The 12,989-nt window shown below is 36.8% G+C and overlaps 1 protein-coding gene across 1 annotated transcript in view; it reads right to left on the bottom strand.

Moving 5' to 3' along the window:
• RFC1 (replication factor C subunit 1) overlaps positions 1 to 12,989 on the bottom strand; it is a 57,515-nt gene that overhangs the window by 16,886 nt on the left and 27,640 nt on the right. The window contains exons 8-13 of the mRNA XM_019741929.3: positions 10,956 to 11,033; positions 9,716 to 9,803; positions 8,568 to 8,851; positions 6,481 to 6,588; positions 3,352 to 3,531; positions 2,015 to 2,119 (exon numbers count right to left, since the gene is read on the bottom strand). Coding sequence (XP_019597488.3) covers positions 2,015 to 2,119; positions 3,352 to 3,531; positions 6,481 to 6,588; positions 8,568 to 8,851; positions 9,716 to 9,803; positions 10,956 to 11,033 — 843 coding nt within the window. The remainder of the gene's footprint in view (positions 1 to 2,014; positions 2,120 to 3,351; positions 3,532 to 6,480; positions 6,589 to 8,567; positions 8,852 to 9,715; positions 9,804 to 10,955; positions 11,034 to 12,989) is intronic.

Below are 12,989 nucleotides of genomic sequence, written 5' to 3'. Positions count from 1 at the left end.
CAGTAACAACCTAAATGTCCATCAACAGATGAACGGAGAAACAAAATGCAATATATCCACACCAAGAAATATTAATCACCAGTAAAAAGGGGTAGAGTAAGTGGTGCATGCTTCAATGTAGGTGAACCTTGAAAACATTATGCTAAGTGAAAGAAGACAGACACAACGGGCTACATATAGCATGATTCCTTTAAATGAAATGTCCAGAATAGGCAAATCCACAGACATAAGTAGGGTTTCTGGGCAGGAATTACTGACTGCCCGTTCTTGGGAATTTTTCCCACTTTCCCGTACCTGAATCCCGAGATACAAACTGTTTTCTGTTCTCCACGATGAACTGTTTCCACAAAGTGACGGCCAATACTACCAACCAGTTCAAGGAGCCGATTTTCCTGATTTCCCGATCAACTTTTCTTGGGATTCGGGAACGGGAAAGCAAAAAAAAAAAAAAAATTCCCGAGAACGGGTGGGAACTCCCACCCAAAAACCCTAGACATAAGGTGCAGTAGTGGTTGTCGGGGGTGGGTATGACAACTGACTGCTAATGGGCACAGGGTTTCTTCAGGGGGTGATAAAAATGTTCTGGAATTAGACAGTGGTGATGGTTGCACAATCTTGTGAATATACTAAAACCACTCTTTATATACTTTAAAAGGGTGAATTTTGCAGTGTGTAAATAATAGCTAAATAATAAATTTTGTGGTATGTGAATAATAAGAAAGAAATTGGTGCCTCTTTATCAGTGAGTGGATGCTAAAATGAGAGGGTGAATGTTTGAGGAGAAACAAGATATTAGCATTATCTTAAAGTATCTCCCCAAGACATTTATCACTTACCAAGGGGAAGTAGTCACTTGACTAGTGGAGAAACCTGGCAGACATCGACTTAACCAAGTAATCAAGGTTAGTATCTCCAGTAAGAGATTACCAACATCACGTACATCTGATACATGGGGACACAATATCATTTCTGTGGTATTCTTACCAAATTGCGTACCCTCAAGCTAATCATAAGAAAACATCAAAGAAAGCCAAACTGAGAGCCATTCTACAAAACAGACTAGGATTCATCAAAAGTGTCAGTCATAAAAAGACAAGGAACTGTCATAGATGGCAGGAGACTAAGACACAACAACTAAATGTAGTGTGGGATCCTAGAACAGGAAAGGGACAATGGGGGGGAATGTGAAGCTTGAATAACAGGCGTAGCTTAGTTAGCGGTATGGTTTCAATGTTCATTTCCTGGCTTTGATAACTGTACTATGGTTAACAGAAGTTGTTAATATTAAGGAACACTGGGTGAAGGGCCAATCCAAATCATTCCCCAAGACTTTTCTAACTGGAATCAATGGGCAGACCACCTCACCACTAGGGTAACAGAGCAGGGGACATTAAACTTGGCTACTCGCACCTCTGTCCTGCACTTGGAAAAGATCTGTATATAGTGAGAATGAATGAAGCTAACACTAGAAGACAGACAGACAGAAACGGAAAGGGTCCTGACTGCACTGTAGTCTCTAGAGCCCATCATTCCTACACCAGACTCAGCCTGCCCATAGTTTAATTATGTGAACCAACATTTTTCCCTTTCTGCTAAAGCTAATATGGGCTGGGTTTTTGTCACAACTGAAAAAGTCCTAATACAGTTCTAATTAAAGATGAATTTATCATGCTGATACCTATAATGTATCTTTTCAACAACTCTTAAGCAATAACCTATGTACAAAGTCACTGCAAGAATATGGAAAATACGAAAAGTTGAATAAGTGGATACGGTAAGAGCAATATACTGTCCTCTGTCTCCTCATAGTCCTTTGAGAAAAGTACGGAAATATTGCAAAGACATCTTGAAGCAGAGTCCACCTACTCAAAAGGAAATAAGGTGTAGGTTCGTATGCAATAGAAGGGGAAGTTAATCTTTTAGCCAAAAGGCCTGTAGCCAACCCAAGAAATAGCTATGAAAGAGGGAAGCTGCTATACACCAACTTACATAATCAAATTCATTTTATACAAACCTCAAGTTCAACTGCTATTTCATATTTGGACTTCTTGCCTGGCATAGTTCGAATCAGATCCAACAGGCCATCTTCATCAATAATTTTTGTCCCCAAGGTTGCTGCCTATTAAAAATGTAAATCATTAAAATCATATTCTAACCATTACTTTCTGTGAGATATATATATATATATATATATATATATATATATATATATATTTATTTATTAATATAAAATATTCCAGTATTATTTAACTTACAAATGTAGTTTTTCACCTATGCCTCTGAATAGGTGAAAAACCACATTCATAAGTTAAATAATACTGGAATATTTTTTAAAACCATATTCTTGAAAAAGTGCCATTAAAAAGAAAGAAAATGACAGGCACATCCCCGGGGAATGGTAAGGTGGCAGCTGAGGTGTCCCATTACTGCTTTTCTGGATCACTTTACCTTTCCCTCTCCCTTACAAAGAACAGTCACTAGGGCCTAAGTCCAGTTCTTCACTCCCGCTCCAGGACATTTCCTCCATCTTCTTACCAGTGTGTCAATCTCCATGTGATGAACTGTGGTCAGTCTAAGGTCATCAGAAAAGTCCTCATTCTCCCAACCTTGTTTATGGAACTAAATGGCCACGTGACAGCTCTGGCTCAATGAGACTCAAGTGGAATTCTACAAGCGGGGTTTTTGGGAAAACTCTTGTGAGGTCAGTCACAGCTAGTGTGACATCTTAGCACTGTTCCCCTTTTCCTGCCTTGAATGCCTACAGCTGAGTCACTTGCAATACAGGGCAACATGTACACAGACTAAAGCTAACACGTGGGGCTGACAGAGGTAGAGAACAGAACCAGCCTGGCTACATTACTGAACTGCTGAACCATCCCCAGCAACTAACTCCCTGCCTCTGGAATGCTTGACTGTAAGGAAATAAGCAGCTATTTGTTTGAACCAAGGTGAGCAGAGTATTCTGCTACTTGGAGTTAAACATACTACTACTGACAGACGTAAGAGTTCCAATAAAAATCTTAAGACGGAGTCTACAGTGGCAAATATAGGAATACTCAGGACTAGAAGGAAACTGCGTTTGCTTCTAGCTTCAAAAAAAGATTTAAATTAGACTACTACCCAAGAAACTCAAGTAAACAGGAACTGTGCCTTCAATTGAAAAACCAAAATCCTGGGATCGAAGCCAGCAGCACTTCTGTGGAGAAGAAATAATGTAGGGAAGAAATTACTTTCCTGTTTTTTAATTCTCTTAACTTTGTGCAAAGGGCATGACTACTATAAATGGCCACATCAAGAGGCTGCCAAAAGCAGCAGGCTACTTCACTGCACTGAGAACAGAGCAGCACACACCTTATCACTCTTGGACTGTCCACCATCACGACCCATGACAAGGTAGTTTGTTTTCTTGCTGACATTTCCGGTTACTTTTCCTCCATAACGTTCAATTAGAGACTTGGCTTCATCTCTTTCAATGGACTCCAGCACTCCTGTGATTACAAATGTAAGGCCTTCCAAGCAGTTTTCAGCTCCCTGAAAACCACAATGTTCAAACAGAGAGGAAATTACATGGTAGCTTTCCAAAGACATATTTGGCATCAAAGCTGCAGGAAGTTGATTTTTCTCATTTGACATCATAAATAATCTCAGCATGAAAAATTTGCTGGAAATTTACAGCAAATAAGCAGAACCTGAAATTGAATCCTGAGAAATTCTTATGTAGGCTAACATTTAATAAACTTATAAAACCAGCAATGAAAAAATATACATTCAAATACAGTTAGCAAAGCTTATTAAAATTATCCATTCATACTATTTTCATTATTTGTTTAAATATTTAAACTACTAGTTAACTTGGATAAACAACTAGACAGAACCCATCAACAGAAACTCTAGCTATTATTAAGAAAGGAAAGCTTCAATTCTGAAAAGCAAAACAAGTATGAGCTCCTGCCCTTCTCTCTGGCTACTTGCTCTATGATAGTAAGCCTAACAACCTGTGCATAACATAAAGGCAAGATCACATTAGCTCTTGTTTGGAAAGATAACTTGATAATACAAAAGACACTGGCCAAAGAGAGCTGGATGGTGGAGACATTTAATCCTAGTTGGAATTGTGTGTAATTGTAGACTCTTTTTTATTTTTGCAATGGTTCAATAAAATACAACCAAGCAAAATGAAAATTATGTAAACCACTCCAAGTTACTTATTACTCTTTGAATAGAGTCGAGATCAACACAGACTTAAAACAGGCTTGAAGAGAAGCTAAACAACATTCAAAGACTGGTGCGATACAAGTTCAATCCTTCACCCTCCAGGTGAAGAATCTATCTTGGGGGGGGGCGGGGGGAAGCTACGAATCTGGTCGGAGAGAAAAGGTTTGACTAACACTATCTCAAAGGTCTCTTTAAGCCTTCCGATTCTAGGATTGAAATGATCTTATCAACACTACAAGTACTTAAACTCAAATTCAAAATAACCTTATAAAACTCTACATGCAAGCCCCTATCCCACACCCCAAAATCATCTATCATCTCCTGACCTATCACCCATTGTGGCTCTGAGTATTTTTTTACTTATCCAATCTCAGCACTTCTAACCTCCCTGCCAAATTCTTCCACTCTAGACCTCACTGCAGGACCAGCACACTACACAATATCGTCCTCTTCTCCTGCACTGCCCCCAAGGCCTTAGCTTCACGGACACGTGACCATCTCCTAAGGACACCACTCTGCCTGAAGTCCTCTTAAGCAGAGGCTTTCACACACTTTGGACAAGTGCTTCTCTAGCCTCCTATACAACCCAATAACCCTAAGGCTCATCCCCTCCCACTCTTTATTAGGGGAACTACTAATATCCATATGTGGTCTGAATCCCCTCCGCTCTACCTCTCCCTTTCCAGTAGACCTACCCCATCAGCAAAAACCATGCTTTAAGTATCTACCTTAAAAATACTCATTATTTTTCCCCTAAAGCCCACTTTCTATTTGTAGCCAGACATCCTCTTTCCTCTCCCTTTCATAACCAAACTTATCAAAACTATTATGTACTTATGCTGCCTTCATTTTATCTCCCCCCATTCACTCTTCAAGCCACCTCCACCATCCTATTAAAACTGCTCTTGCTGAGGTGACTAAGGACCTTCATGTTACTAACTGCAGTGGACAACTGTAAGTCTCCTCTAACTCAATTATTTAAAAAATACTCTCCTGCTCTTTGCTTCTGTGACAGCACCTATCAGACTTCTCTCCTACACCTCTGGCTTCTTCCTCGTCTCCTTTGGGTTTTACCCTTCTTTAATTCAGGAAGAAGCCAGGCCTAAGCTGTCCTCTCCTCTCATTCTGTACTATTATAATTTGCCAGATGATATCAATCCCTTCAGACATTATCTACATGCCAGTAAGGCTCAAGTTTTACGTCCCATTTTGAGTTCTCTCCCGTGCTCCAGTCCTGCACATCTCATCTACTCAACATTTCCACATGGAGAGCTCACACGCATGTAAAGCGCAGTACGGCGAACACAAAATCATCTTCTCCACAAACCAGCTCTGCCTCCAGTGGCATTAGTATCCACTCAGCTGCTGGCGCTGATATCCAGGAAATCATCCCTGACATTCTTTCCCATGTCCCCCTTCCAATGATCACCAAGGCCTACAGATTTCACCTTTTCCACTGAAACTTGTAATTTTTCAGCACTTTCACTGCCACTACCCTAGACAAGTCTATATTACTTCTCATCACCTCTCCTAATTGATCTCCCTACATCTATTGCTACCATTGTACTCTATATACTCAGCAGCCAGTGTTCCTTTATAAAAGCAAATCTGGTGATGTCATCCCCCCCACTTATGACTCCTCTTAGGCAAAAGTCCTAACCATGTGGCCCTGTTTATCTCTTGGGTTACTCCCACCCCTTGGTGACTACCGTGCAACGACTGCCTCGCTTTAGTTCCTCAAGTATACATACCATGTAAGAGCTTTTACCCCTTTGGGCATCACACATTCTGGTCGCTCATCCCAGATCACCATGCCATCACAAGTCCTTCGCAGCTGGTAAATCCCTTTCATTCTTCAAGTCTCCATTTCTATGTGATTTATTCTACACGCCTCACCCAGAGCCAGGTTCCTCTGTTATACTCTCTACGAGAATCCTAAGATTTTTCTCTTATGGCACATGTATCACAATTATAATTAAATAATAATTTACTTAAGGTCTCTTTCCTGAGTTACACTGCAAGTACCACGAAGGTAAAGAGCATTAGCCTTGTAACTGCTGTGTGCCTTGACGTCCAGCCCTACTGGGGCTACCTGTTACTTAAAGGAACATTTTTCTAAGTATGAAGCAGTGATTCACAGTATGAATAAACATCTCTAATTTGTAAAGATAGTGACTGAAGCTTTTCTGTTCATTTTAATTCCTCTCTGCTGCTGTAAACAGAGAGAATATATATGTGGGCCCACAGAAGTGCTCACGCTTTTACCTTTGGTATTTCTTTGGAGCCCAGAGCTTTGGGACCTTCTCGATTTAAGTAACTTCGATAAGCTTGATAATTAGCGCGTCTCTTTTCAGAATCTTCAGGACTTATAGACTTTGGGGACAGGAAAACGAAATTGAACAAAGTTATGCAAAATTCATTGTAAAATTAAAAATACTTATCAATAAATAAACATTAAGTCACTTCTGTATTTGGTCCTGAAATTCACATTTTTAGTACAAAGGCACTCCCCAATTTACAAATGTCTGGCTTATAAACAGCCCTGCATCAGTCTGTGGCAAACCTTTCCACTCTCTCTAAATGCACATACCTCAGGGCAGATTAGATGCACACGCCAAAAAAAGGAAATCAAGGGAGTGTATTTTATTTCAAAGATTCATATGCATTTTAAATTCTATTTCACAATGTATCCTTGTGTATTTTAAATGAAAAATACATTTTTCCCCAAGTAAACGTGATCACACAAGAAGCTATCCTATGTTTATCCTACGGCTTTGCACACCCCTAAAACAAACTAAATGGCCCTATATCCCTGGGATTATGAACATTATGGTCTGAGAATTAATGGCTTCATATAAACAGCCGACTCAAACAAGCGGCAAGCTTTACTCCAAAGGCAGCACATTCTATAGGCTACTATCCTCCCTTCTAGGCTTAATCTCTCCTATTTCTCTCAGGAGATCTTCCCATGGTATGTCTCAGAAAATCTGGGGAAAATTTTTCAAACTATAAATCCCTGGACTCACTCCAAGTTTCTGATTCAGAGACATGGAGTACGGTCAGGGCATGTGTATTTTGGGGAAAAACATCCTAGATAAATTCTGATTCAAGAACCACTACAATATGATCTCTACTATTTTTCCCACTTCCTAACTTTGAAGCTCACCCATTTATAGTCAAAATTATTTGACCAAAATAGATTGAAATTATTAGACTGATGTTCTCAAAACTGCTCAACTAAAAGTTCTCTGAGTCATTTCTATTCCAACTTTGAAAAATACAGTGAAGAGTAGCAATATCAGATTTCTTCTCTTGTAATAGACAAGCCTTTATAAACTGAACATGTTTAGGGTACACGATGAAAAACATTCATTGACCAGGTAAGTATTTAGTGAAGAAAAATCTGAGTCCAAAAAGTTCTTTGTTCCCTTAAGCATATTTATGAGCAATGACCACAAACAAAAGAAAAGCATCTTGAAATCATCACCATATCACTGGTCTGCACTAAAAAAGAAAGGTAATGAGCAGTTAAAATAGACAATATGCAGCTTTTAATTCTAAGTGCCTAGGAGGCTTACAGGAATTGTGGTTTCTCATTATGACTCTAAGGTGGTTCCAAACTGGAGACTCTAAGAAACCATTCACTTCTCAAATATACATGAAAACACAGAAAACTTTTAATAACCATTCTGCAATATTTTAGTGTTTTTTTCCTTTGAAAATAATTTCAACATTGTTATACAAGAGCAAAAAGGAACACATTTAGGACAAATACAAATAATAATTATTTTAATAATAATAGCAAAAACTTATATAGCACTTATTACATACCAGGCATCATTCTAACTGTTTTCTATTATTATATTTACTGTACAAAGGAGGGGAGCAAAGCAGAGAGAGGGGAGGTAACCAGACCAGATCAGTGGCAAGGCTATGATCTGACATGCTCCACAGACCATGTCAGAGACACCATATACTGTTCTTTTTGGCCTCAAAAGACCTAAGTTCACAGCTGGCTCTGCCACTTATCAGCTGGATAATCTTGTAAAAGTTACTTAGACTCTTTCAGCCCATTTCCTCATCTTCAAAAGTTGAATAATAAAAGTATCTCACAGTGTTGTTGTGAAGGTTACATGAGATGCTATTTATTTTAGCACAATATCTGATACACAGTAGCACTCAATTATACTGGCTAATTTAGCTTTATTAATAACCTATGTTCTCCAACAACATCTTAAAGACTGCATCTTAAAAGTACTATAATGACTTACAAAGTTAGAAATAAACTTGAAAACAATCAAACCCAGATCAACACATAGCCCCAACGTGATACAGTTCTGGGAAATCTCTACCTCTTTTTTAGCTGGAGAGCTTTTGGCTTTCTTAGGAGTTCTTGTCTCTTTCAATTCAATGGCATTTTCTTTTCTTTTTGAGGCCACAGGCTCTGTTTCTTTAGAAAAACTCTCTTGTTTTTTTTTCAAACGTGCCACCGTGGAACTAGCTTTAGGAGAAGAAGTTTCTCCTACTTTGTGAGCTGATGACTTGGAATGGTGCTGAGATTCTTTAGAACTTTCACATTTAGTTTGCTTCTTAGGACTATAGTTCTTTCTTTCATCCAGAAATTGTTCTGTTTTTACTAGGGAGAAAGAAAAGATTATGGTTGTTGTTTTTAGAAAATGATACTCAATATCAAGATTGTTTTTTCATTTTTCAACTAAGTGATCTCAGTAGTGCACAATGTCCTATGGTGATTTAATAATATTTATATTAAGATTTTAATTCTTTACACAGTACATTTTTAAAAATTAAACATCTGCATATTACTTCTTGGAAAGCCAGATCAAATTAAGGCACTGTGTTTTTAAATAAAAATTACTCATTAATTGGAATAATATGGTAACCTTCATCCAAGAACATGGACTTTATTCCAGATAATCGCCAATGATCTGAAATTTGCACAGAGAAAACTGACTAGAATATGTCACACAAAATTCTTTTTATAATATAGACTGAAAACCCCAAATCTTGAGCTTTCAAGACTAAAAGGTACTATAGGAACAGACTTACTTCTAGGGTTAAGTCCATCTATACTAGCAGTTGGTTAGGTATCAGGACCACTAAAAAATAAAACCTATAGACAATCAGCAGGAGAGATTCACATGACCTGGACAACTATCATTCAACTCTATAAGCTTGAAATATCTAGTTCTTTGTCTTCACATATTGAAGTCCACACGTTACACTATACTTAAATTAACATGAAGCCAAGAGCTGTAATACATTTCTCACAGTAATCATAGGGCAGGTAGGCATCCTGTACCAGCTAATATCTGTTGAAGAGCTTTCAAAGTATTTGAGCAGAACATGCTCCAATATCCTGTGAAATAATGTCTACCTAACAATACAGGCAATTATTGAATAGAGTATCTGAAAAAGGTTACCATGAATTTTCTTCTATAAAGATAAATGTTCCAGTTTATTTTTTTTCTGCTTATATTACCTTTATAAGGAGATTTACATTTTTCTGCTTTACTTAAATTGGCTTGGACAGATGAAAACGTTTCTCTCTCTTCTGGGTCCTTTTGAACCTGAGAAAATTTTAAAAGTGTCAAATGTGACAAACAAGAGGAAAACTATTATCACAAAATATGTTGTTAAAATTGACCCAAGTTTTTGTTTTAAAATTAAGGGCTACCTTCCAAAATAGTAACACAATAAATTTTCATTCATTCAACCATCCACGAGATTTCTGGGGCAAATTAAGCATATTTCATTATTTTTAATTTTACAGGTGAGGAAACAGATTGAAAGGGCATAAAAAATACATCAATAAAAAATTATCCCAGTTCTTCCCAACTTGTGAGCCTGCAATTTGAAGCCTTTTCAATCCTCAAACTGTTAACATTATGAGGTTAAAAACTAAAAATCTAAACCTAAAAGACTAAATTAAAAACAATCTACAGCTCAAAAGAAAAAAAAGAGAGCACTTTTTCTAAAGAGAAAAAAAATATCTACTCTCTCTCCACTGCTCCCTCAAAATAATGTCTTACAAAGAGGTCACAAGTTGGGGTGTGTGACACGGTATTTTTTAAAGATAATTATAATTTAAATGCCTCTAGCTATAAGGCTTTTCAAATGACAAAGTCCCCACCACCCTCTACGTTTTATATCTGAACTGCTGTAAGAATCTTTTAAAATAGTCAGATATTGATACTGACAATATTTAACAGAATGTGACTCAAAATAAGTAAGTCTAATATTTTGGAGATCAAGTGCTTAAAAAAAAATCTTGATGTTTTTAAAGATTCCCCAAAATACACTCATTATCATGTGAGACTGTCATAATATAGATCTTAAAGTTAACTAATTACAAATAGCAAAAGCATGCTTCCCAAAACGATATTAATGTATCAGTTCTTAGGTTCCACAATCTTTGTTAAGTTTTATTCTCTGAAAAAGTACATAAGAACCCCTTTGTGAAAGAGAGGACGTAAAACTTGCATCTTATTATTTTGTGAAGAAGGAAGGGTTCTGGTTGGCTTTGGCTCTATCAATCTTCTTTTGGGAAGAGTTAAGTTTCTCAATGAGCTTTGCCAAAACCGTTTTTGGGAAATAACTGAGCGTGTTTCCGTAAGAGTTACTCATGGTTCTCTCTCCAGAGCCTAGAATACACAGGTATGTAAGGGAACACTGATCTGTACTGTATATTCAGAGTGCAAACAGCCCAGTAAAAATGCCACCTTTTTGTTCTTAGGTTCTTCATCCAACATGGCTAATGTTCTGGCAAATTCTTCATCTTCATGCAGTTGTCTCTCTAGCTGTAAAAAGTGTCAACACAGTGAGTTGCTTTTTTTTCTTTTTGTAAATGAAAGTTTTTAAATGTTTGATTCATGATACTTAGAAGAAACTAGAAAACATTTTCCAGGAAGTAACTATGACATTTTTCCATTTAATATTAACAGTTAAGTATCACAGGTTTGTTTCACTAAGTCGTATTAGATTTCAGAACGAATATTTCTGGTTTTACAGGCATGACAAATTGAGCATATTTTTAAAGCCTATTTCTCACTTATAAATTTTGAAATCTATACTTTTTTCTTAATGGTCCCAATGCAACACATAACAGGTCTCCTATTTCTATTTATGTGAAACTCTAGAAAAAGCTCTGAAAAGAATCTCATCCGAATAGAAAAACAACAGTCTGGAGGGCACAAAAAAGAGTAAATGTTAAGAAATCAAGAAAGTTATTATTTTCTTTGTACACAATAGTTAAGATATACACAAATATAACTATCACTTATAACACCGAACTCCTATTTTCATCTACTAATTCAAATATATATTTTAATTTCTAAAAATGTTGATTCATATCATAAGTTTTCCTGACATGCTAATGTTAGCACACAGTCTAGTTAATCTGACTGTTATTTTCAAATATTTTCACTTTCAGCAAAATGGGACTCTTACAGAAAAGAATGTGCAGGAGTGGAATGCATTTCTCATTATAAACTAAATGGTTTTATGCCCCTTGATAAAATGGCCTAATATAATATCAAACAAAGGCATCCCTATATCATTCAAACAAATGGAAGGACTTCAAATATCCACTCAGTCCTAAAAAGGCTTGGAAATTGGCCTAAGTCTGATAAGAACACAGTAACCAAGCCTTTTCTTGTTTATAAAATGAACTAATCAAGTTACGCAGAACTATAAGCAAGCCAGACAGATGAACATCAATATACCGTGTGCTAATATTTCTTTACCGTAACCGAACTACACATCTAACTGCTAAAAACAATATGAAAATCTTCATCACAAAAAGGTCCTTTGAACTCTAAAACTCCAGTGGCCCTGCAGGGATTTCTGGTTGAACCCTATACCATTTCTCCAAAATTTCACACTATGTAGTATGCTTCTAATAAAGAAGATTCTAGATGTTTTTAGATGACAGAAGAAATTTAAATACTTCCATAAGAAATTCATTATCGGTGATTATAGAATCATGTGATCAAAAGTCCTGCATTTTAATACAATGTATAGTGTAACAGATGGTTTTTAACAGGCTGTCTACAGACTGACTTACTAATTTAGATACTAGACACACACTTACTAAGTGAATAAACAAAGAGGTGAAAGTGAGAGGGAAAAGAAGTAGAAAAAAGGAACTTAAAATATATTAAGAAGTATAATTAGAAACGATATCATCAGTCACTAACACCTTAAAGTTCTTCATCAGACTAATAAACTACCCAAACAAGATTCTGAAAGAAGGTGATAGAAGTGAAAAAATAGGGAATTGTGATAGAGTGCCACACCTGATTCGGAAATGATGGGGTAAGCCTCCATATTTGGGACAGATAAGGAGAAGTCAGGTCCCTAAAAATTATTATACTTCACAATTTTACCCAGGCCATCTGTGCTATCTTCAGTCGTGTGGATGCTTGGTCCGTAGTTTATGTAATTCAGTATAATCAAATAAGATAGAAAAAAAATTTGAAAACACGAACTATAACGTGTCAAATTAATAAAATGTGAACAAATCAGATATATTCCAGAAGACTGGAATACTATTCTCTTGCAACAATATACCAAGCACTAAAATGAGCGGCGATGTCACAATAGTGGAGAGAGACGTACACAGCTCTGGTGGGTGGAGTTTACAGCCCATAAATTAACATTTGTTATAATTACTATTTGAGTGTCTTTCAAATATTAATTATAACAAATGTTAATAGTAGCTACACAATGGGGTACGACAGAATATATAGGAGGGA

This window comes from Rhinolophus sinicus, chromosome 1 (assembly GCF_057876585.1).
Source record: "Rhinolophus sinicus isolate RSI-liver-muscle chromosome 1, RSI-T2T, whole genome shotgun sequence".
Taxonomy (NCBI): Eukaryota; Metazoa; Chordata; class Mammalia; order Chiroptera; family Rhinolophidae; genus Rhinolophus; species Rhinolophus sinicus.
Note: the sequence above shows the minus strand (reverse complement) of the source record. Positions and strands in the feature narration are given on the sequence as shown.